Here is a 26,536-nt window from a genome sequence, read left to right on the forward strand (position 1 = left end):
ACCCTTACTTGTGCTTCAGCCCGTGCTTTTCGCCGCCAGCTGATTGTGTGTATGCGTTGGTATATATGTACATTGCGGTTGTGTATTGTAATTGGTGTTAGCATTAATTTATTGTGTGTGACCTTGACGATGCGGGAGAAATTGGTTCATTTTGGGATTTAAAGTGTTATCGGTGTATTGATGGTTTATTTTATTTCGTGCCGCTGCTGATGAGACTGTGGTGACACAACGTGTAACCGCTTCTTAAGACACGTTACGCATAGCAAACACATACAGAACGCATCGCGCGTAACGTGTAGCACTCTTTCACTCACTAACACTAACAATAGCAAACGATTGCACTACTACCACTAGATATAGGATTAGAATTATATTTTATATTAGAAATAAAATCATTCTACGAGTGACCACCAAGCGAGCAACAAGCCAACTCATTACGTGCACCCGAAAGTAGTGAAATTAGCTAGAACATTCCCATAACTGGTGACCCCGACTGAACAAGTATCAAATTACGTTTATCCGAAACGTAACGTAGCAATCGCGAGTGATCATTTCACAGTTACCGCTTTTCATTTGCATTTCGCTCGCCGCGTTTTTAAGTTCAATAATCGAACATTGACCATCAAGTGTCGACCGCGTGCGAAACAAAATGACGACCAACAACGAAGTTGAACAAAATGGTGCGCTGATTGTGAAAAGTGAGGCAAGTGAAGCTACAGTGATTGCCAAAATAAATTTTCCAGACTTCGACCAAGAGGATATTGAAACCTGGTTCATATGCCTTGAAGCCTCTTTTCACGTCAACGGCATTAAACTGGACAAGTTTAAGTTCAACACAGTGATCGTCGCTCTTGGTTCACGATCAAAATACGTGCATTCAGTAATCAAGCAGTGTCAAAACGAAAATAACAGCAACAAGTACGAAACACTAAAGGAAGCTGTTATCGCTCATTTCCAACCATCGGAAACACAGCGACTGAGCAGTTTGCTGTCCGGCATGTCCCTTGGAGACCAGAAACCCAGCGTTTTGCTGTCCGAGATGCGCCGCTTAGGAGGAGCAGGTTGTACCGACAACATCCTGACCAACTTATGGTTGCGAGCCCTGCCCAACACAACTCGTGCCATCATCGCTGCCATGCCAACCGTAACACTGGACGACCAGGCAAAAGTTGCTGACAAGATTCTGGAGGCACCCCGCGAGCAGATTTCCTCTATTCAATATCGAGGAGATGGAGCTACGATAAATTCGCTGGAACAACGTATCGAAGCCCTTACGCAACGCTTAGATGAAGCACTAACAGGTAACCCCCACAGACGGAACCGTTTTACTAATACACGTTCTCGTTCTTGCAGCCGACGGGATGGAACGCCAGCCAGAAACAAACGTGGCTGGATCTGCTGGTTTCATTTCCGGCACGGTTCTCAAGCTCGCAAGTGTGAAAAACAGAAGGCTGACAACCCGAACGTACCGTGTATTTTTTTCGACGGGAAGATCGAGGTGTACTCTCGACCGCGACCGATGTAAGCCCTAACCCGCAAACCGCCCACGCCGCTGCTGCATCTGCCAGCAATCCTGCGTCCGCCACGGACAACGATAGCAGCGACAACAATCGTTTACAACGCATACACATACACGACCCGAAAACATCGAATCGATTCCTTATCGACACCGGAGCGGACGTTTCTGTTGTCCCACCAACCTTAAGAGAACGTAACTCACCAAAACACTCACAACAGCTGTTTGCCGCAAACGGTACCCCAATACACACGTACGGTACCAAGCGTATCACTGTCGATCTCGGCCTACGACGATCCTTTGTGTGGGTGTTTGTCATCGCAGATGTAAAGTCGCCAATCATAGGTGCCGATTTCTTAAAACATTACGATCTCCTTGTCTATCTCCGGCGATGCAAACTGATCGATAACACGACCCGTTTTGAAATCGAAAACATTAATGCAGTGACCGAACCTGCTATTACCACATTCGACATGAATTCACCGTTTTCTGACATTCTTAACGAATATAAGGACATAACTGTTTTAAACATGAAGCACAAACCAACCGAGGCAAACACCGTCCATCAGATAATCACTAACGGACCACCCGTTTTTTGTCGACCACGACGATTGCCCATCGACAAATTAAAAGAAGCCAAGGCTGAATTCCAATTTTTAATGGAACAGGGGATTTGTCAACCCTCTAAAAGCAACTGGGCAAGCGCTTTACATCTTGTAAAAAAATCGAACGGCAAGTGGAGACCATGCGGAGATTATCGGAATCTTAACGCGATCACCATACCAGACCGATACCCAGTACCGCATATTCAGGATTTTTCGAATATCCTGCACGGCAAAACAATATTTTCATGTATTGACTTACAAAGGGCATATCATCAGATTCCAGTAGCCCCAGAAGATGTCCCAAAGACGGCCATAACGACCCCTTTCGGACTTTTCGAATTTAAATACATGACCTTTGGTTTAAGAAACGCAGGACAGACTCTACAAAGGCATTTGCACGCTATCTTAGGCGACCTCGATTATGTTTTTCCTTACGTAGATGATCTATGCATAGCTTCAGAGAACATAGAACTGCATAAAAGGCACCTTCGTGAAGTTTTTGAACGCTTGAAACAGAATGGTCTCGTCATAAACGCAGCTAAATGTCAAATAGGCCAACAATCTGTGGATTTTCTCGGACACAGAGTCACAGCCGAGGGTATACAACCGAAACTCGCCAAAGTTCAAGCCATTATTGATATACCTAGACCCATTAACGCCAAGGAACTGAAAAGATTTCTAGGAGCCATAAACTTTTATCGCCGATTCCTACCACGCGCAGCTGAAAACCAACGCATCCTACAGGCAATGATATCAGGCAACATAAAAAACGACACGACTAGCCTCGAATGGAATGACACTACCAACGACGCATTCCTAAAGTGCAAACAGGAACTATCAAATGCTACTCTGCTTGCACACCCTTCACCTGAAGGAACACTAGCCCTTGATGTGGATGCTTCGAATACGTGCATCGGTGCCGTTCTTCATCAGATCACCGAAAAGGGACTACAACCACTTGCATTCTTTTCACGCAAGCTGAGTGAGAGCCAACAAAAGCTAAGCACGTATGATCGCGAGCTAATCGCGATGTACGAAGCAGTAAAGCACTTTAAAGATACCGTACAAGCCCGAGAGTTTTGTATTTATACAGATCATAAACCGCTCGTCACCGCTTTTCAGCAGCGTCCAGAAAAGGCTACACCTACACAGCAACGCAGACTTAGCTACATAAGCGAATTTACAACCGATATTCGGCATGTAGCGGGTGATGCGAATAAAGTTGCCGACATGCTGAGCCGCATTAACACCATTACTGCAATAGATACAATAGACTACAATCGCATGGCTAAGGAACAGAAAACCGATCCAGAACTCAAACATTTCCTAGAAAACCCACCAACAAATACTTGCGTTCATCTTAAACAATTAAAATCACCTCTAGCCGATACTCCCATATATTGCGATATATCCACAGAGGCGATTCGCCCTTTCGTACCAAAGCAATTTAGAAAGCAGATTTTAGAAAAAATGCATAGCACATCACACCCTGGTATACGTGCTACCACTCGTTTGGTATCTGACCGCTTCATTTGGCCTTCTCTTCGTCGAGATTGCAAAGCATTTGTAACGAATTGTATGCCATGCCAGAAATCAAAAATACAACGCCATAACAAATCGCCAATTGATCAAATCAAAACGCCTGATCGCCGATTCGCACACATTCATATGGATCTCATAGGACCCTTACCGCCATCTGAAGGCAATTTATATTGTCTTACCATCATCGATAAATTTACCAGGTGGCCCGAGGTTTACCCTATACCTAACATGACCGCACACACCGTAGCGCGTGCTTTCATCAGTGGTTGGATTTCGCGATTTGGTGTACCGACGAATATTACAACCGACTGTGGCAGGCAATTCGAGTCAGAGCTTTTCCGTACCCTTACAAGTATGCTTGGCATAACACACTTGCGCACTACCCCATACCATCCGCAAGCAAACGGACAAATCGAGCGTACACATCGACAGCTCAAGGCAGCTATAATGTGCCACCAAAACTCGAGGTGGACTGAAGTCCTACCTATCGTCCTCTTAGGCATGCGATCTTCTCTGAAAGCAGATCTAAATGCAACGGTTGCTGAACTTGTTTACGGCGTACCACTTCGACTACCTGGTGAATTTTTCGTGCCAAGCGAAGATAAGAGAGCAACATCTGAGTTTGTAACACAGCTGAAGCAGCAAATGTTGAAAATAGCACCAAAACCAACCAGCAACCACAACACACGAGAAGCTCCATTCATCCAAAAGGAGATAGCAACATGCACACACGTTTTCATCCGAGTGGGTGCAATTAAACCGCCTCTAACGCAGCCGTATGATGGACCATACCGAGTGGTCCGACGGAAGAAAAAGGTTTTTATCGTCGATGTAAACGGAAAGAACGTCCCAGTTTCCATCGACCGCCTTAAAGCAGCATTTACCCAGGCAGAGGATGAAGATTCACCCGCGAAAAATGATCAGCATTCCAATTCACCACCAATCGTAAACCCTCCGTACAAAACACGCTCAGGACGCCGTGTTGTGATTCCGAACCGCTATTAAAATCTAAGGGGGAAGTAGTGTGGTGACACAACGTGTAACCGCTTCTTAAGACACGTTACGCATAGCAAACACATACAGAACGCATCGCGCGTAACGTGTAGCACTCTTTCACTCACTAACACTAACAATAGCAAACGATTGCACTACTACCACTAGATATAGGATTAGAATTATATTTTATATTAGAAATAAAATCATTCTACGAGTGACCACCAAGCGAGCAACAAGCCAACTCATTACGTGCACCCGAAAGTAGTGAAATTAGCTAGAACATTCCCATAAGACCATTCGATGCCCGTGTTAATCGAGGGTGAAGAAGCCTATTTCAAACAAGTGTAGGAGAATGTCTAACACTAATCTAATATTTTTTAATTTGAACATGTTTGATGCTTCAACGACCTTCTAAGCATCTTGTAGCACGATGTATAGTGACAATAAAATATTTTTTTTAATGTGCCAAAATCTGTAAAAAATGACCGTTCACTCTATCATGCCGCGATCCCCCTCCCCACCCGATGCTTTGAATGAGGATGCGCTACAAGATAGCTGAACCAGTCTTTCTTCCGATAAGGTAGCCGTAATTGATCATGCGGGAGGGGGGTTGGTGGAGGGTGCGTGCGTGCGGGAACCCCAAAACTGTTTGATCCTAATGCGTGCATTGTCACCGGCTGCGTCTACACACTCCATGAATTTTCAGAAAACGCACTGTACGCCGCCCGATCGATTACCGCTACCTACGAGACAATACTACCATTGAATTGGCACCACCATCTTTGCGACCGGTTCTGCTGTTGGGGGTATTAAAAAGACAAACGATCGAAGCAAACGTGCGTGTGATATGTTGCACATTTCTTTCCAAATCTGCTCGCGGATGCAAGTGGAAACAAAACTTGAATTTAATTCATACAAAAGAGGGTTCTGGTGCGCGTATGGTGCGCGTATGGTGCTGCACTTGTCCGTCCAGAATCTGGTGGCTTGTTGGTTTGGAGTCGGTATCATGACGCCGATTGACCGGCAATGGCTTAAAATGGGTTCGGATCGGTAGGTTCATGTTTTGTTCGAGTGCATTCCGTTGATTTGTCGCACGACAGCGGTAGCCCGGCAGCAACAAAGTCAAGACAAACTCTTCCCCGGGTGTGGACTGTTATGATAAGTTCTTATTATTATTATTATTATTATTGGCGTAATAGCCTACGCGATCATGCCGGCCTTTTCAGGACTTGAGTACCACGTAGCCGGATAGTCAGCACTTGCTATTTTGCGGACGGTTCATAAGCGGTTAGAACCCACCAAGGGCATGCTGTTAAGATGTGCGGAATGATGGCGGTGCCGCGGGACCGCTCATATCCAGCGGGCAACTTGCATACTGCCAGACTGTCTCCTGCCCGATGCATACGCTGCATGCAGGGGGAAGGATGCACTTTCACAATAAAAAAACACCGTCAACACCGTACAAGTGGACAGAATATTAGCGACAAGAACCCCGGAAAATGGTCGTTGTGGCCCCGTGGCTGGAGAATAATTTGCCCCCCCCCCCCTCCCCCTCATGTCGGCAATAATTGTAGGTTCTGTGACCGATGATCGTAGGGTCCCATGGTCAAAGCCCCCCCCCCCCCCGCCGTCAATTTAAGTATGCTGTTCAATCTTCCAACAGCTGTGTGCCAGTACCCCCTCCTCCCGGTCATCAGTTACCATGTACAGGAGCCTCATCTCATCTTTCCCCCAATTCCCCTAATCCGCCTCTGTCATGAACACCTTCCTTTCTTTGACCAATGAATCATAACATTTCGGAAGACAACACATTTCGCGAAAGTTTCGCGCACACACACGCACACTCACAGCCATGCGCAGACGGTTCAACCTATTTGTGTAATCTACACCATATGAAGGCAAAAGCTTAGTGTAACACAATTATGCTTAATGCTTAACACGTTCAGTTCGATGGCAGGCCCCAGGGACTGCCAGTGGACTTTCCAGTATGCCGGTTTCACAATCAGCTTGCGTTCTAGATGCGGGCGGAACGGAATGTTGAGGAAAACAAGCGCCGGGCTGAACGTGTTAATGCGAATTAAGGTTCTGTGCGTTGCACAGCAAACCCTCCAGCGTGAGCTAGCGATTCCGTAGTCATTTTTACATTGCAGCGTTTGAACTCATTGCGCTTTTTTGGTTTAATTTGTGAAAATGCAACTTCATCACCGCAATGTTTGTTAACGGTTTTTTTAAGCGCCACAGCAGCTCATGAGCATTCCCCAAGTGACATTTTCGAGCACGAATTATCTGGAATTCGAGCAAATTCCCTTAAACTGGAGCCTTAAACTTCCCTTAAACTGCACCAGTTTAAGGGATTTTAGAAAAAGGCCTTTAAAATCAACTGTAATGCGGCTTTTAAGTTGATTTCTTCTAGATTCGAACGTAAATAATGTTTCCTATTGTTATAGTTGATCATGTACCCAATTTATACTTAAATAATACTCATTTTTTATAAAATAACGCCACACAAAATTAGCTTTTGTTTTTCCTATAAAAATCAAAGCTACAAATGTAAAATGAGCTCGACGGCATCGTCCATCGATAGAAGAAAGTCTAATTTACGAATTGACCAAATCTTAGCGCTTTCAACACACTTGATCACACACAAATCCACAATTTCATCGTATTGCGTATCGGCGTATCGAGTACTAATCGAGCAGATATGGGAAAACAATTTCGAGCAAATGTCACTTGGGTCACCACTCGCGAGAAAGAGATAGCGTTATGGAGCTAAAAAGCACGGACGACGGCTGACAGCGATTGGCCGTCTGACGCACCAACACAACTAAACCTTCGACAGCGCGCTCAGGCGAGAGGTATGAGGCAGAGTCTGGGACGGGTAGCTCGAAACGCTGCTTGACAAATTTGCCGTTGGAGGGAAAAAGAAGGCATGAGAAAATGCGCGAAAGGGAATGATTTATTCCGTCGCTTTGCACAGGGGGACGGTATTTCGATAGAGCGCGCTGTATGTGTAAGTCTCTTTTTGACAAAAAAGCTCCGGTACGCGACCGTGTTGGCGCAAAAATGATAATGGCCGAAAAATAGTTCACACCCACGTTTTCTTTCTCCCCTCCTTCTCCTCTTCCCCATCCTTTCGCCTCGCTTTATCATTATTGGTTCTTGCTCTCTAGCTACATTGAGCGGGAGGTTGAGAAGTTTTCGATCGCTTTGCGCAGCGGGTAGTGATCGCGCGGAGGACAACGCGGAGGATCGACGAAAGCTAGTCAAAATAGAGCAAATAAGAAGAAGTAGAAGAAGGGGGGGGGGCGTCCGGTCATTCCTCCTCGGGGGAGTGGTCAAGTGGAGGCAAATTTGGAATGCGAAGGGGATTAATTTTTAGACGGGAAGCTAGAGGGTTCAATAAAATTTGCTATTAACACGGTGTAACAATTAAAATTGAGATTATTGTATTAATATAAAGTGTAGTTTAGTTTATCTGGTGACAGCGGTAAAGCAAATATTTGCATGGTGATTATTGACTGGAGCTAAAATTCAAGTGGCTAGGTGGTAAATTGGGGAAAGGTAAATTGCAGCGTAGTTAAGGTAAAATGTAGTGATTAATTAGTTAGTGATTAAAATAGTGATTAACACATAGTGAAATTTTATTTGAATTTTAAACCTTTTTTTAACATTTTTTTTTTGGTTATTTTAAATATTCAAGTAAGTTTTATGGGAACAATAAATTTAAAAGTAGTTTAAATAAGTTAAATAATTCTTACTTATAGAGCATTTTTAAAAGAGTATTGGCACGGGAATGAACGACAGGCTGCTGGCGCTAAGGAATAGAGCTTTTGGCTACCTCGTGGGTAGACCACTTTTTTATTTGGATTCCCAAGATGTCACAAAATACAATTTTTAGATCAAGCGTTACGCAGTTACGGGAGCACGTCCACTAGCGGATGAGAACGAAAAGAGAAGAGAGCGCGTGGTGGGAACGACGGCTTTTTATAATCTTTTTTAACGGGAAATAGTTTAGTCTGGCTAAGTTGGTAACTATTGCTCGAATTAGGGTGCTCGAATAAGGTTGCTCGAAATAGGGTGCTTGAATTAGAGTGTTCGAATTAGAGTGCCCGATATTTTGAATTGACGGTTGACGTCAGCTCCGGACTGTGGTGAGGCTATAACGTGGTCGCCACAGTGCTTCCCTGCTAGACTGGAGTTACCGGTAACGAACGGGGATGATGACACGTCGCTGTGAACGGGTAACTCCGGTCGAGAAGTCGTTCGGAGGTGACGGCTCTGTCGGTGGTGGTGAAGCTGGTGGTGGTGGCGCTGATGGTGGTGAAGCTGGTGGTGGTAGCGCTGGTGGTGGTGGCGTATACTCTGCTGCAGATGGTGGCGTAAGCTGTGTCACTGGCTCGGGTTGCTGGAGTGAGTAGCACGGTTTCAGGCGGTCAATAGAGATGTTAGTTGCCCTCTCGTTGATCAGGACTTCGAATGACTTGTCACTACGCCTAAGCACCTTGTAAGGCCCTTGGTACGGCGGGGTAAGGGCTGGGCGGACGGTGTCATTCCGGACGAAGACGTGGCTGCATGTCCGAAGATCCGAATGGACGAAGGGTGTTGCTTTGTCATGCCAGGCCGTTTGTGTTGGGCGAATGGTGTTCATGGCATACTTAAGCGACTTGGTGAACTCGGTGGTGTCTGGCAGGCTGGTCATCGGGCTGCTATTAAAAAACTCCGCTGGGATCTTTAGCGTGCTTCCATAAACCAGCTCTGCTGGCGAAGCTTTGATGTCGTCTTTGTACGCTGTGCGCAATCCAAGGAGTATGATGGGAAGGTGGTCGGTCCAATGAGCGGTGTTTTTGGTACAAATAGCTGCCTTCAGCGTACGGTGCCATCGTTCTATCAAGCCGTTGCCCTGCGGATGATAAGCCGTTGTGCGTAGATGTTTGATGCCCAGTAACTGGTTCAGCTCTGCGAAAAGCGTCGACCCGAACTGCCTGCCTTGATCCGTGGTGATACACGATGGAACGCCAAAGCGAGCTATCCATCCACTGAGTAGGGCTGCGGCTACAGTCGTTGATGTTATGTCAGGGATGGGAATAGCTTCTGGCCAGCGTGTGAAGCGATCGATGATGGTGAGGCAGTAACGATGTCCATTGCTGATCGGGAACGGTCCAACCAGGTCCAGGTTGATGTGTGCGAACCTAGCATCCGGTACCGGGTAGCGTCCTAGAGGGCTGCGGGTATGGCGTTGCACCTTCGTAGCCTGACACGCTAAGCAGTGGCGGACGAAATCTCGCGTATCTCGGCGGATATTCAGCCAGACGAATCTCTCCGTCATCAGCTTTGTGGTAGTTTTCGCTCCGGGATGACTCATCTGATGAACCGCGCGTAGTAGTTGTTGACGAAACGGTTTCGTGACATACGGACGAATGATGCCGGCGGGGCAATCGCAGTACAAAGCCATGCTGCTGCCAGGTATTGGAACTCGTTGAAGGACCAGATCCGTCCTTGTTTTCCCACTGAGTATGTCGGCGAGCTCGGGATCTCGGGTCTGGTCTTCGGCCAATTTCTCGTAGTCGATGGATGTTGATGACTGGATGGGCTCGATTCGGGACAGCAAGTCGGCAGTGACGTTTTCCTGGCCTTCAATATGCCGGATGTCGGTGGTGAACTGGCCAATAAAGTCAAGGTGCCGTGCTTGTCTAGGAGAGGCCTTATCCAGCGACTGGCGGAAAGCATAAACCAGAGGTTTATGATCCGTGTAAATATGGAAAGATCGTCCTTCCAACTGATGGCGAAAATACCGGACGGCCAAGTAAACAGCTGCTAGTTCGCGATCGTACGTGGAATATCGGCGCTGTGCGTTGTCGAACTTTCGGGAGAAGAAACCGAGCGGCTGCATCTGCCCGCCGATGACCTGGTGTAAGGCGGCGCCGGCAGCGAAATCGGAAGCATCACACCACAGTGATAGTTCGGCGGATGGTACAGGGTGTACCAGCATGGTAGCCTGTGCAAGTTGACGTTTGCAGTCCTCAAAGGCCGTGTCGGTAGCTGGGGTCCAGGTCAGCGATGACTTATCTCGCCGTTTGTTGCCGGGAATCATCTCCAGGAGCGGTCCTTGTGCTCGCAGCGCGTGGGGGATGAAGCGCCTGTAGAAGTTGATCATCGCCAAAAATCGCTTAAGCTCCATGACAGTGTTTGGCTTCGGGAACTGACGTATGGTGTCTACTTTCTCTTCCAGTGGTAGGATGCCTTCAGACGTAACACGGTGTCCCAGGAAGGAGATCTCAGGCTGGGCAAACTCGCACTTCGCAAGGTTGATGGTCAAACCGTGCTGCGTGAGGCGAGCAAATAGCATTCGCAGGTGTTCGCGATGTTCTTCTGGTGTCTTCGAGGCCACTATGATGTCGTCGATATAGGGAAACACAAAGTTCAAGCCGCGTAGCACATCGTGGATTAGCCGTTGGAACGTCTGCGCCGCATTGCGTAATCCGAAGGGCATCGTCACGTACTCAAATAGGCCGAAAGGAGTGATGATCGCTGTCTTCGGGATGTCCTCTGGATGGATGGAGATCTGGTGGTAGGCTTTCTGTAGATCCACCTTTGAGAAAACGGTTTTTCCTCCCAGTTGCATGGTGAAGTCTTGTAGATAAGGCAATGGATACCGGTCAGGGGTGGTACGCGCGTTGAGGGACCGATAATCACCGCACGGACGCCAGGAACCATCAGCCTTTTTTACCATATGCAGCGGGCTGGCCCAACTGCTACTGGACGGTCTGCAAATTCCTAGCTGCACGAGGGAGTCGAATTCTTCTTTGGCTGCTTGGTACTTGTCGGGTGGAAGACGACGCGAACGGGCGAAAGTTGGAGGACCCGTTGTTTCGATACGATGTACCACCTCGGATTGCATCCGCACACCCGGTGAGTTTGTGATGAGTGTAGGAAACTCGTTCAGCAGGTCGGCCATCGGTGAATTTGCGTCGCACACCTTGACGGCGGTTTGTCGAGTGGTATCCGGAAGTCCTGGCACACGTAGGTTGGTTTGGGCATCCACCAAACAGCGCTGTCGAAGGTCTACTAGAAGATGGTAATTAGTATTTATTTATTTATTTATTATAGAGTATCGAGCCTCCATGGCCTACATACACAATTAAAACTAATGTCTTATAATCTATGTGTTCCTAAAATTAGACGTAATGCAATCTCGAATGACGCTAGTACATTTCGGTACACTAAAGGACAGGTCTACAAAATTTGAAAATAAATTAAAATTCTTGGACATTAATAACAACGGATCCCTAGCACAGAAAAGACGATAACGAAAGTCAGTTATTAAAAATTGTCGAGTTCTTAAAGGTCTAGTAGGGACATACAAATTTACATGACTTAGCAATAGAGGTGCATCGATTCTTCCAGTTAATAGTTTGAACATAAAAATTCCTTGGGCAACCATTCTTCTCTTTTCCAAAGTTTCAAGCCCTAACAACTGACACCTCGTATGATAAGCTGGTAGCACGTCGTTATGTCTCCACGGAAGCCGCTTAATAGCTACCCGGGTAAATTTTCGCTGGATCCTCTCAAGCCTCTCAATTCTAGTGACTTGCTCCGGAAACCAAGCAACTGAAGCGTACTCAATCAAAGGACGAACAAGGCAACAGTAAAGTGATTTTAAACAGAGAGGGTCATGAAACATTTTGCTACTTCTAATTATGTGTCCAAGAGTCATGTTAGCCCTAGCAATTACGTCGTCAAATTGTTTGTCTAAACAAAGTTTCGTGTCTAATATAATGCCTAAGTCCCTAACAGTTTCAGATCGAGGCAATAAAGTGTCAGAAAGAATATAATTAAAACATAATGGAGTTCTCGCACGAGTAAACGAAATGACCGAGCACTTACTAACATTGAGTGACAAACAGTTTAAGGAACACCAAAGGTTAAAAACAGAAAGAAAGCCTTGTAATCGGAGACAGTCAATAGAACTACGCACAGGAAAGTACATTTTAAGGTCATCTGCGTACAGTAGCACCGGGCAGTCAGGTATAGCGTAAACAATGTCATTAATAAAGAGATTAAATAATAGAGGCCCTAAAATGCTGCCTTGAGGAACACCAGAGACCCTGCTAAATTCACTAGAGATGCAATCTCCAATCTTAATACGTACTGAACGACGCGACAGGTACGAATTCAGCCACCTAACTATGCTGATATGAAAACCAAGTTTTAAAAGTTTGCTAGTCAAGGTATGGATATTGACGCTATCGAAAGCAGAGTGAAAATCAGTGTAAACAGTATCTACTTGGAACCCTTTGTCTAGCTGCTTGTAAGTAAAATGCAAGAACTGCACTAGGTTTGTGACGGTGGAGCGTCCAGGTAGGAAGCCATGTTGCAAAGGTGTAAATATGTTAATAGCACCATGCATTATATGTTTATGGACTAATAATTCGAACAGCTTACTGGGAGCACATAGCATCGAAATAGCTCGATAATTTGAGATGGAAGTTCTGTCGCCTTTTTTGTAAACGGGAAATATCCATGACTTTTTCCATAGGTCAGGGAAGAAATGGCGAATGGCGAAGAAAGTCCGCTCCAATGATAGCAGAGCTTACGTCCGCGATAATAAAATTCCACACCAAGGGGCGGCGTAAACTAAAATCAAGTATACGGAGGGACTCACCAAATACCATAATCGGAGTACCGTTGGCTGCAAACAGTCGCATGGTGGACGGCGTCGGGGGGTTGTAGTTGGCTGGCTTCGGTAACACGGAGACATCGGCACCAGTATCGATCAAATAACGCTGGTTGGTTCGTCGGTCGATCACCATCAACCGACTGCTCACAGGTGAGATGGTAGCCACCTGCGATCCGATATCTCCAGCGTATCCTCAGGCTGAAGACGACGGCTGGCCGACGCGCTGGCTGACAGGGGCTGGAAACGAACAGGGCTGGCGGCAGGTCCGGGCGGCTGTCCCGTAACGTCGATGGTAGTAGCACTCTCCTTCAGATGGTTCTGTACCGACACGAGATGCCACTGGTGGACGTGAGCGCGGCCGACTTTGGCGTTGGTCACGGTTACGACACTCTGTGATGAAGTCGTTAAGTTGCTGTGTGAGTTCGTCCACCTGGCGCGAAATACGTTGCTCGAAATCGTTGGATGTGGTACGCACCCCGGCTACGGCATGGTGCACACAGGTGTTGTTGGATGCGGACAGGCATTCCACCATAGTATCGGCGACGGCAGCTTTCTCAGTTACACTTCCGGATGCAGCAACGACGGCCGATTGCACATGTGGCGGAAGCTTGTTGATCCAAAGGTCGGTGAGGAGCGTACTGGCCAACGTGTCGCTGGAGGCTCGGTGCATTTCAGCTAGCAGCTGGGAGGGCTTGCGGTCCCCTAAGTCCATGCCGTATAGGAGACGATGAAGGCGGCTACGCTGGGATTCCCCGAAATGCTGAAGGATGTTCCGCTTGATGTAATCGTACCGTTCCGTCGCAGGTACATTCTCGATTATCGGCTGGATCTCGTTATACACTCGAAGAGGAATTTGGGCCATCAATACGTGGTAGCGCTTATGGTCCATTTTGGTGGTGATTCCGGTCGCGGCGAACCAATGCTCCAGTGCACAAAAGTATGCAGGCAAATTGTGCAGGTCCATTTCGGGTACACTCAGTCGAACGGCTTGTGCTGCTTCCACTCGAGGATCACTTGTCGTTTCTGCTCCTGTCATGGCATTTGTTGCGTGGGGCGTGCCAGTTCTCTCCATGTTCACCGGGGGTGCATCGTGCGTTGCCGCTTGGGGAGCGGGTTGACGTTCTGGACTATGTTGCATCATCTTTTAATCGCTTGCGAGCACGTGATTTCACGAGTATCGAGAACAAAAGAAGTGACGTGGTAGTCGGGAGTTGGGCTTACTTCAGTGAGACAAAAATGGCGGCTGTCAATGGCGTCGAACGTGCAAAATGGCGGCAGTCAACGGCTTTACAAGGAGCGCTTTCTTTTGTCCGGGCTGGAACGCTGGAATCGTTGCTCTTCCTTCTCTTTGGGGACGGCGATGTAACCCGCGGCTCGATCCTCTGTAGCGATGCGGGTGCACGATGCAAGGGAAACACGTCGGTGCGTATGGAGAACAATGCACTCGGGACGGGACACTCGCGACACTTACGCACACGCGGACGTGACGAACACACGCGACGATTACGCACACATGGGCGTGTAGGGCACTCGCGACGATTATGCACACGCGGGCGTGTAGGGCACTCGCGACACTTATGTACACGCGGGCGTGAAGGGCACTCGCGACATATTATGCACACGCGGAAACTCGATCGAACACGGTTTTTGTTCTTGCGAGAAAAAAAAAAAAAAGGTACGACACTCGGCGACGCTTGATACACACACTACACGTACCGTTTTACTCGCGGCGTTGTCGGATCGGGGCGAACGGGAAACGCGTAGCGGGGAAAAGGCGAAAGCGGGCCGATGATGAATCTGTCGATCGGGAATCTCGGGAATCACGTCGGGGTCACCAGTTTTGGCTACCTCGTGGGTAGACCACTTTTTTATTTGGATTCCCAAGATGTCACAAAATACAATTTTTAGATCAAGCGTTACGCAGTTACGGGAGCACGTCCACTAGCGGATGAGAACGAAAAGAGAAGAGAGCGCGTGGTGGGAACGACGGCTTTTTATAATCTTTTTTAACGGGAAATAGTTTAGTCTGGCTAAGTTGGTAACTATTGCTCGAATTAGGGTGCTCGAATAAGGTTGCTCGAAATAGGGTGCTTGAATTAGGGTGTTCGAATTAGAGTGCCCGATATTTTGAATTGACGGTTGACGTCAGCTCCGGACTGTGGTGAGGCTATAACGTGGTCGCCACAAGCTGTTCGAATTAACAATAGTTCGGATAATATTAACAATATTCGCACTTTGCACATTTTCAATTCAACTGCAATAATTGAATCAAACTTAAATAAAGATTATTGTTACAAGCAACGACTTCAAATACTTTAGCCGGAATTTTTTAACCAAAGTATTGAAATTGCTTTGAAAGCTCTGAATAATACATTAACAAATATGGAGTACGCGTTCCCAACAGAGAGAGCAATGATGTGCATTCCGGACTTTCACGGTGAATCGAAATATTTGGAAAGATTTTTATATCAAATCGACTTCTTTGCGAAACGAATCCCTGAGGGGGAGTCAGAGGAAGAGCTTATTTAAGTAGTAATGTTCAAACTTTAAGGAAAGGCTGCAAGTTTGTTTAATCGCATTGTTGATGAGAGTTGGGATAATGTGAAAACAAATTTAATCAAGCAATTTGTTGAAAAGGTTAACGTGGAGGTCATTTTCCAACAAGTGGAAACGCTACAGCAGGAGTTCAATGAACCTTTCACAACGTATAAGGAAAGAGTTCTAAAATTAAAAGAGCAGATCATGAATAACTATGCAAATAACGCAGAAGATTTATATGCCATTAAAAGTTTAATAATTAATTTCTTAGCTAGACTCAAAAATCAAGAACTGAAAACACTGGCTCGAACCAACAAGCATCTCGAATTTGATGATTTGTTAGATTACCTCGAAAAGGAGGTGGTGCAAATTGAACACATTCGGAAGATTGAGGAAAGGTTAAATCGAAGCCAAGTTTCCTCACACAGTTTCCTCACACAAGATACACACTCCAATTATCAACCCTACCTTGAGGAAAGTTTTATAGATGATAACGTGCAACAACCGATGCAAAGTAGAAATTGTCAACACGGTAGTTTTTACAATAGAGATATATAAACACGCTGCGATGAAAGTAGATACAATAATTTACGGGTAATTTAAGGGTAATTTCCAACCTCAACACAACAGTACCACTTATTATCCTAACACTTCAAGAAACTTTTCTCAACCGGTTAAACGATTCACTTCATATGGTACCTCATATAGTCAACACTCATCACAACACGTACACTACCCAAATAGGCACTCAACCTTCCAACGTAACCAACATCAAAGTAGTTATTTGCAACAACCACAACGTAATCAATACCAAAACCACAATACCATAACACCCAACATATACCACAACATAACGCTTATCACAACGATAAAATACAGCAACAGTTATGCCAGAACCAACAGCAAAAAACTAAGTATTGGAATACTAGATATTGCTACTAAAACCCCAAATGTTCCCATAGAAAAGAAAAATATTTTTCATATAAGCCATCCAGATTCAAATTACAGTCAGGCAGAACCAACAGACGGGGAGTGTTATGAAACCATTCAGGTTATTTTCACAAATGAAAGAAAACCAATGGCTAATATTTTATCCGAGCATCGTGAAAAAATCGAGCTAAACTATTTAATAGACTCTGGAGCTTGTTTCAATGTGCTGAGCTGGGATGCAGCTAAAATGTTAGGAGAATCGGCTATTCATTATACCGATAAAAAAAACGTTCTCAAGTTTCGATGGAAGTTGTGTTGAAACTATAGGTTCAATGTTAGTACGATTGTACATTGGAAAATTTATATATTGTGAGAAATTTCACATAGTGGAAGTTCTTTAGGTACCGGAAATTATTGGATCTAATTTTTTAAGACAATATGCAAGCAAGGTTGAAATACATTTTCAAAACATTAGCTGGTATCGCGAAAGAATTGGTTTAAAATTAACAGTCGTTAAAATTTAACCAGAGTCGTTAAAAATTGCTAGAATTTGGCATCGCGAACGCATTGAGTTCATTTGTTAATTTTAACGACTGGTCCTATGCCGGCGTTAAACAAACGACTGTCAAGAGCGTATGCGATACAAATTAACAGTCGTTTAATTGTACTGCTCGAATTTTTTCCCCGTGTTTGCCTATATGCCATTTCGAGCAGTCGTTAACTGTTTTGACGATCGTTTATTTTAACAAGAATGAACAACAAATGAACTCGGTTAAACCAAAATGAACTTTAAACGACTGTTAAAAAGAGTTCATTTATTCGCGATGCCGGCTATTCTTTTAACAAAGCAGCACAACGAAGAAAAATGCAAAAAGGGAAATAATTTAGAAGGGAATGATGAAAACGATAAGGATAAGTATTCTTGGAGAAGATAAACTCAGAAAAGAATGCACATGAATGCCTCTCTTACTTGGAGAAAAAAGATGCAGATTATGATTTACTTGGTAAGGGGATAGAGGCAATAGGTGAAGCAAGATTTAAAGAATTATTAAACAAAATTAATACCAACCATTTAGATTTGTATGAAAAAACATGCATCACAAAAATAATAATGGATTTTTCTGATACATTTTACTTGCCGGGAGATAAGCTCACATTCACTGAAGCAACTAAACATGAAATAGAAACTAGTTCAAATATACCAATTTACAAGAGACACTACAGATTCCCGGCTACAATAAATGCGATAATGGAAGAAGAAATTGAGGAAATGTTACCACAAAACATAATACGACCAAGCAAAAGTCCGTGGAATTAACCTGTCATGTGTATCCCGGAAATCGCGATCACTAACGCGCCGCTTTGTCTTATCCTAGCGTGAGCGGAACGCGTGAGGTTTGTTCAATAAAATATAAAATCAAAGCCCGGGGCTTTGTTTGTCACTTATTAGTGCCGATTATAGTGTCGATTATCTGATTCAAACGGAAATGTGTCAAACAAAATCGCGCTACACATAAGTGCCGATTATCTAAATCAAACGGAAACAATCTCAAACAAACTCATTGATAACGAACGGATTCAAAATTCGCATTATACAAGGTTGTTAGAGAAGCCTTACGTTTCGTTAAATTTTGTTTCGTTCACTTGAGACGTCGCTGTCAAATTGATTTGTCAACGGGTTTGTTATTCAAAACAAAAATGCATGTAAATTGGAAACAGCAAGTGCAAAGTTTGTGATTAATCCGATTGTAAATTTATTATTTGCGTAAAATATGATTTTCGCGTGTAACGTTTCCGACAGCGATAATAGTGATGAAGAGAGACGTATAGCAAACCTAGCAAACCAGCGTCGATTACTTCGTTGTTCTTTTGAACCGTTGGACCTCACAGACTAAGCGTAAGCATCGTTTTCATAAGCGTTTACTAACAGGTCTTCTTTCAGCGCCACACATGATGCTATAAGGCTCGTTACCGGGAGGATTAATCTTCCTGCACCGGCGCGGCCATTTTGGATACGTTCTTACCGTCACGCAAACCCTTATTCATGATCAACATGTTCGCCGAACAGCGTCCCTGTCACACCAGATTCATTGAAAGCTTCGCTTCTCGTCGGACGGCAATGGTTGCTGACAAGGGCAAGGGACCGACCACCCCAACTGCTCTCTTTCACACGATCGTTGCTTCCTTTGCTTCGCGATGTGCCGATCATTGCTGTTAACTGACACCCAATCTTCTCGAGCTCGATCCCGCGCTGTTCCAGGCCCGGTTACACGATTGGCCTTTTCTTTGTTTGAGGAACGATGCAAATACGCAGGTTATTCGGCGATCGTTTGCATACACGGCTAGAGCTGGATATATTTTGCAGTATATGCTGCTGAAAAATGTTCTGCCGCGTCGTATCAATCCCACACTCGCCAAGCAGCTCCTGTCAAACGCCAGCAAACGGATATGACGAACATGACCCGTAACGGTGCATCCTATGGGACACCGATACTCCAATCGCATTTCGGGGCAACATGTATCTTTCGAAAATGTCTTACCCGAAGGCCTAGAGGCAAATGGAATTACATGTTACCATGTTTCTGTGACTGCTTTGTTCCAATTTTGGTCACACTCGATGAGCCCAACGCGTATACCTGCTTACCGTCTCACTGGTGTCGTTTGCATCTCGCTCCTGCTATTGCAAGCTCGAGATCGTTCGCTGACTTTCCATTATTCTAATCGCCTACCGTTAGATTCGCTCCTTTTTTTAATTATTTTTATTATTTATACAGGACTTCCGTTTCGCTTCTAATTCAAAGATATTAAAATACTTGGTTTTACAGATTTAAGAAAAAAATTCAGAGTTTCTAAACGTCTGTTTGTGGACATTCTGAAAGAAATTGAACCAAAATTTGCGCCTGTAAGATGCAAAGGACTTAAACCGAAGGAAAAATTTGCTGCTACGCTTAGATTCCTAGCTGAGGGAAGTTATCAGACCGGTGTGGGAAACGATTTTAACATCGCAATCGCACAGCCTACATTCTCCGTGATATTTACTCAGTGCCTAAATATCATTGAGCAAACTTTTTCAGCTAAATGGATCAATCTAGAAATGGAGCCCGGACAACAGCAGGAGGCGAGACAATATTTTTTCGGTAAAAGTGGGATTCCGGGTGTTGTTATGTGTGCGGATGGAACACATATAAAAATTATTGCTCCACAAAATGATAGAGATCAACATGTAACGACCAAGCGTTTTACGGTTGGTGGAAGGTTAATTGGCCGTTTTAATAAGATTTAGCACAATTCGGAAGAGCACACAAATAATTATACGCAGAAGTCAGTGGCTTACGTCTGTTCAGTTCAATGTCGCGCCAAGAAGAGAGCTTTATTCTATGATAATTCATCTAGCACCCCGGGTGCTCCAGCGGTCAAGATATAACGCGTTTATACCGCTGCGTTCGGGATTCAGGTTGAGTGCACAGTGGGCGATATTAGTCCGGACGTTACAGCTCGGCTATCCTGAACAATAAATTGCCCTCAATTTCCTAATCACTGGACTCGGTCCAACGTCGCAACTTATTCGCTTCTAGAACCCCATCGTAGGGTAGTTGTGTGAGTTGACATCCTTTTGCATCGCGTACCACGTACCTATCATGGGGCAACACTTTATGGATGACGTAAGGTCCCCTGAATTTAGGATTGAGCTTCTTATTACCGCTATCGGTCGTATCAGAGTAACGTATAGCCACTAAGTCACCTTCCTTATAGCACTGTGGTGGTTTATGTGTCTTGCTTAAGTATTCCTCATTCTTCCGTTGAGACTCTTCTATGTTTTCTAACGCTTTAGCCCGAATGGCTTCTAAGTCCCTAGAGGCTCGATCAAATTTCTCATCCAGGTATTCGGCTAACTCGTCTGGAACTTAACCGCGTTGCTCAACACCAAAGAGTAGGACAGAGGGGCAGAAGTTCGTAGATGTGTGGACGGTATTGTTTAAAGCGTATTCGGCTGACCGCAACTTGGATATCCAATCGGTCTGGTCTGGAGCATCAGATAGCTTGCTAAGGATAGGAGGCAACACACGGTTCACCCGTTCTACCTGTCCATTGGCTTGTGGGGATCCGGTGGCGTTGAGGACATGGCTAATGTTATGCGATTCCAAGAAGTCTTCAAACAAGGTTGAGGTGAAACAAGTAGCTCGATCGCTAACAATCCGCCTAGGGCGGCTATAGTAAGACATATATTGGGAAAGGGCAGAACACACTTCCTTCGCATTAGTTGAGGAGGTTGGGTAAAGTTTGGTTAATTTATTGAAAGCATCGATAACAACAAGTATATACTTCTTGCGTAAGGGAGAACTAGGGAGCGGACCTAAATGATCAATATGGATGGTGTCGAAGGGTAAGGGTTCTTTAGGGATGCTGTACATATTCCGGGCATTAGTATGATGAGGTGCAGAATAAACAATGCACTTGAGGCAGTTCTTAATAAATTTATCAATAGTGGGCTTCCTGTGGGGGAACCAGTAATGCTGACTGATTTTGCTGAAGGTTTTGTTTATGCCCAGGTGGCCAATTCGCTCGTGAGTGTGTCTAATTACGTTGTCGACCATTTCCGAAGGGACATACAATTGAGGTTGACCATCAGGTATGTCGCGATAGACAAGCCCATCTTGAAGTAAGAATCCGTCAACTTCTTCTGATTCTAACCGATGTTTAAGAGCTTTGATAGATGGGTCACGCGTCTGAGCTACTTGAAGCTGGAAGTCAAGGTCAATCTCACCGATGGCTCCCACAGCTTCGGTGCGACTCAGTGCGTCGACATGAGGCATAGAAGTGCCTGAGCGATGACAGATGGTATAATCGTAATTTTCCAGAAACAAGGACCACCTGGCAATCTTAGCGGAAGCATTACGGTTCTTAAGGGTCTCGACCAGAGAGTTGCAGTCAGTAACTATCTTAATGGGGAGCCCATGAACATAAGTGTGAAAGCGCTTAAGAGCGTAAATGATGGAAAGAGTTTCAAGCTCATAACTGTGTAACTTGGACTCGTCTTTTGAAGTGGTTTTGGAAAAGTAAGCAACAGGGTGTAACTTATTGTCATCCTGTTTCTGAAGGAGAATAGCGCCAAAACCAAAGGAACTTGCGTCACAGTGTAATTCAGTTTCCCGTTTTGGGTCGAATATGGAAAGGACAGGAGAATGCACAAGTTTGTCACGTAAGGTTTCAAAAGCATGCACACAATTTGAATCGAAGTTAAATACTTCGTCCTTCTGAAGAAGTTTTGTCATAGGTTTAGCGATGCAAGAGAAAGATGGAACAAACCGTCAGAAGTATGAAAACAGACCAAGACAACGTATGAGTTGCTTTAAATTAGTGGGCATAGAGTAATTAGTAAGTGCTTTAATGTGCCTATCACTAGGCTGAATTCCAGAAAAGTTAGCTTAGTAGCCCAAGTATTCTATTTCTTCATGGACAAATTTGCACTTGTCAAGACGAAGTTCTAAATTATTCTGCTTCATCTTTTCTAATACGGACCGAAGGGTACTGAGGTGAGAGCTAAGATCGGTAGAAGCGATGATGATATCATCGAGGTACACTACTATTCTGCCATCATCAATGAAATCCCTTAAGATAGAATTAATAAAACGTTCGGAAGGGGCGTTACGAAGACCGAAGGGCATTTTCAGATATTCAAATTGACCATCTGGGGTCACAAAAGAAGTGTAAGGGATAGATTCCTCATTCATTGGGACTTGATGGAATCCGCTTTTCAAATCCAGCAAACTGAAGAATTTTTTTCCACATAGATGCTCCAAACAAGTTTCGATAAGGGGTAGGGGGTAATTGTCCCGAACTGTAATTTTGTTGATGGGCCGGTAATCCACACACATACGAACCTCGCCACTCTTTTTCCTAACGAGGACAAGCGCAGAAGCATAAGGAGAATTACTGGGCCGGATGATGTTTTCTGCTAACAGTTTATCAACAATTTGCTTAACCTGGTGTCTTTCACCATAAGAGAGTCTTCGCGGCTTAGTAAATATTGGTGTATCATGGGTCAGATTGATTTTCATAGGGTGTTTGAGCGGTATAACATCTGAAGTATAGTTGAGGTATGAATTTTCAACAATAGAGTTGACTATTGAACGTTGTTCCAAAGATAGTGTTTTTCCTAAATCCAATTCATTATCGGCTTCAGCCACATCGAGCGCACAAATACTCCTAATAGCATCGTCTAATTTTTCTGCAAGAATCGTATCTACTTCTTTAAGTTCCGTCGATAGAGGTTTAGTAATACATGAAGTTGTGAGAGATGAATACGTAAGAAAAATATTAAGTGAGTTCAGTAAATCGCGACCGATAATGACTGGCTACGCAATTCCAGGTAATATAATAAAAGAGTGTCGAACGGAATGATTCTTAAATCGGATAGTACAATCGATTTTTCCTCAAGAGTGGAGTGGTCCCTTAATCATAGTGCAGTATTTGGTAACGGAAAGAGGTCCTAGCATCTTAACTGGTACTATCGTGTCGCTAATGAAGCTCACAGGACTTCCTGTGTCGAGAAGGGAACGAACGCAGGGAAGGGTGATACGCTTAGCAGAAGGGTGGAAAAATTTCAAACTCACCTCTTGATTTGTGGCGAGAGCTTCGTCCAAACTAGTATTGCCCTCGACAGTGGCGTTGGCCCGACGTTCAGGGCAGTTACGGTAGACGTGTCCCGTCTGGAAACAACGAAAACATCCGCCGGGTGGGCGCTTTGGTCGCGGGCACGCGTTCTGAAGGTGTCCGAATCGGGAGCAGTTGAAGCAGCGGATGGGTTCCTGCGATGGGCGGGGCCGTTCCATACGGCTGTTCGTTGTGGCCCGGGCATCAGCGGAAGGGGGCTGGGTGGTGCAAAGATGACGCAAGATTCGAAAAGTTTCAATTTCTTCCGGAAGTCGTCCATCGTAAGAGGCATGAAATGCAGACTCGACGTAATTGACGGGCTTCCCAAGCCGTCGATGACGATCGGGATCAGTTCTGAATCGGCAATACTGGCTTGGTCTGCGATGCGCTGCATGTCAAACAAGTAGTGCAGGGCGGATTCCTGGGGCCGCAATCGACGGTTACGAAGTTGGCGATAAACAGATTCGGGCGTAGCAACGACGTGAAGATTGTAGATCAACTCTTTCTTCAACTCATCATAAGTGGTGACAACAAGTTCTTTTGCGACGTTAGCGGCTGTGCCGGTGTGGAGCCGAAGGGTGAAGAAAAATTTATCTGCATCGCGCACTCGGTAAAGTGCAAAGAGACGCCCCATGTCGCGGAACCATCGGATGACATTGGGGTTCTTATCGACGTCGAGTGGCTCGATGAAAGCTTCAAAGTCCTTTACGCAAAGGGCGGCTGGCTGCGGCGTTTCAAGTTGGTGCACCTTTTGGCGTAATTCAGCTAGCTGCTGCTGCTGTCGCAGCTTCTCAAATTGGGCCTCGATGTCGTCAGGGCCGCGGGGAAGGGCGGCGGCTACACCTTGGGCGGAGGACAGATTAGCATTGGCGTCGGTGGTGTTGTTCGTCGAAGCGGCATCATTAACGGCGTCAGCGCCATTTTCATGAAGGTGATACAAAATGGCGGCCTCGGAATGGTTTGCGCAAGCGGAAACCGATGCCATGGCCGAGGTGGTGGGCTGCGCTGCACGGGGGGAACGAGCGACCAGCTCGAGGGAGGCGTAAAGTTACCGAAGTTGTGTGACGGTGGCGGTATTCGGTATGTCGACGCCGGCTTCGATGAGCGCCCGGCGAAGTTCGTCTTTGCCTACCATTTTATGAAATGGCGTTGTCACACGCACACACGTATACCGGCTGGTAAAGCGGCTTGCAGGCGGTTTGTAGGCGACTTTTTGTTGGTTATCCCACTTCTGAGATGTAACGACCAAGCGTTTTACGGTTGGCGGAAGGTTAATTGGCCGTTTTAATAAGATTTAGCACAATTCGGAAGAGCACACAAATAATTATACGCAGAAGTCAGTGGCTTACGTCTGTTCAGTTCAATGTCGCGCCAAGAAGAGAGCTTTATTCTATGATAGTTCATCTAGCACCCCGGGTGCTCCAGCGGTCAAGATATAACGCGTTTATACCGCTGCGTTCGGGATTCAGGTTGAGTGCACAGTGGGCGATATTAGTCCGGACGTTACAAACACTACAATCGAAAAGGATTTTATAGCTTAAACGCATTTATTGTAAGTATTACACAAAGCTTGTATGCAGTTGTTTATGATTTTTAATGTATTTTTTATTAATTATTATTATTATTTTATTATTTATTTTTTAATTTATATACCTATTCATACGTTTTAGGTTTGTGATCACAGGTTGAGAATTCGTTTCGTAAATGCCAAGTTTAGCGGGGCCAACCATGATTCATATATATGGAATGTGTGTGGAATAGACACTTTCTTTGCAGAAAAGAACCAAAACGGAGAAGCTGGCTTTTTTGTTTTAGGTAAATAGCAGCAACTACATTAAATTCGAGAGTTCGCATAACTGCTTCATCTGCTTTAGCATTTTCTTATTTTGTTCTAAGACGTCCTCAGTAACTTTTCTTTTGCGCTTTCTAGAGCTCAAATTTTTTTTTGCAGTATTATTGCTGACTGGCTCTATTTCATACGTTTCTTCTATGTATATAATGCCATCCTGAGTGCTCTTATCGCTGCCACTTTGCTGTGGTATATGAATACTTCGTTCAGGAGGTGGATTTTCATTATTAATCGTATTATTGTTCAGTCCATGACAGTTTCCTGAATTCCCTACTAATGTTAAATGCAAATTACAGAAATTTGCCACTCTTTCCTCTAACTAATTTATGGTTTTTGGGTGTATGGCCCACCCCCAGTAGCATTAAGGGATTTTTTATTGTCCCGCAGCTTCCTTTTCACCGCACATTTATAATCAAACCAAATCTGAAATATAAAACAATAAATTACAGTATATTAATTTGCCAGGTGCATCCCATGCCATGCCATACAACATGCCATCAACGGCGTGTTGGCGACGATAGAAAAAAAATTTAATAGTAGTAGTGCCCAATAAAAGCATCTCGAGAGAGTGACAGAAAAGAGAACAATGGTATCACATATTTATACCAACATTAGCACGCGTACATATTACAATAAGAAATAAAAAAAACGTACCAGTTTCCAGGTCGCACTGGATTTTTTTGGCGGTCCCAGAGCATTTAGGTTGGACTCCACTTTAGTCCAGAAGCTTTTTTGGTCTCCCTTAAATAGCCCTCGTGCTATTTCGGATACCTCTTCTAGCAGCGTAACCAACTGCTGGTATTGTACTCTAGTAGTACGTGCTTCTCCAGTTGTCCTATATAACAAAAAAAATTGGTGTATTATTCACATTATTTTCACTGCATAATATCATTTCGATTATTTTTAAATTTTTGTACTTACATTTTGCGTAATTTGTTCTAGATATTGATAACAATGCACAATTTATCTACTCACTTTCCGTCACTTCGACTTAACGGCAAAACGTTTGATAAAAACCGGTCTTCTTTTGAGTCAGGTAATGCAAACGCCCGTCAAACTGCTTCGTTAAGTTTGGTATGTCAAATGTGAAGCAATTAGAGGTGTCAAACTCGCATCATAATACCAACACAGAGTTTTTGAGACTTTTTCTCACGCAATCGAGTCAGATAATCGGCACTATACTAAAATGAAATCGGTATTATACAAGCTTGTTAGAGACTTCTTTCGTT

At 44.8% G+C, this 26,536-nt stretch overlaps 1 protein-coding gene across 1 annotated transcript; it reads left to right on the forward strand.

Annotated features, from left to right (window-relative positions):
• The first annotated feature begins 649 nt into the window (after window positions 1-649).
• Window positions 650-2,575, forward strand: LOC121591559. The gene is made up of 4 exons (XM_041912208.1): window positions 650-1,301; window positions 1,354-1,434; window positions 1,493-1,842; window positions 2,561-2,575. The coding sequence occupies exons 1-4, from the start codon at window positions 650-652 to the stop codon at window positions 2,573-2,575; spliced, it is 1,098 nt and encodes a 365-aa protein (XP_041768142.1).
• The last annotated feature ends 23,961 nt before the right edge of the window (window positions 2,576-26,536 follow it).

Source organism: Anopheles merus, chromosome 2L, assembly GCF_017562075.2.
Source record: "Anopheles merus strain MAF chromosome 2L, AmerM5.1, whole genome shotgun sequence".
NCBI classification, from domain to species: Eukaryota; Metazoa; Arthropoda; class Insecta; order Diptera; family Culicidae; genus Anopheles; species Anopheles merus.

Coding starts and splice junctions, on each gene's coding strand:
- LOC121591559 (XM_041912208.1), top strand. CDS start 650: ATGACGACCAACAACGAAGTTGAACAAAATGGTGCGCTGATTGTGAAA. Junction 1,302..1,353: donor CTTAGATGAAGCACTAACAG/GTAACCCCCACA, acceptor TCGTTCTTGCAG/CCGACGGGATGGAACGCCAG. Junction 1,435..1,492: donor CACGGTTCTCAAGCTCGCAA/GTGTGAAAAACA, acceptor TTCGACGGGAAG/ATCGAGGTGTACTCTCGACC.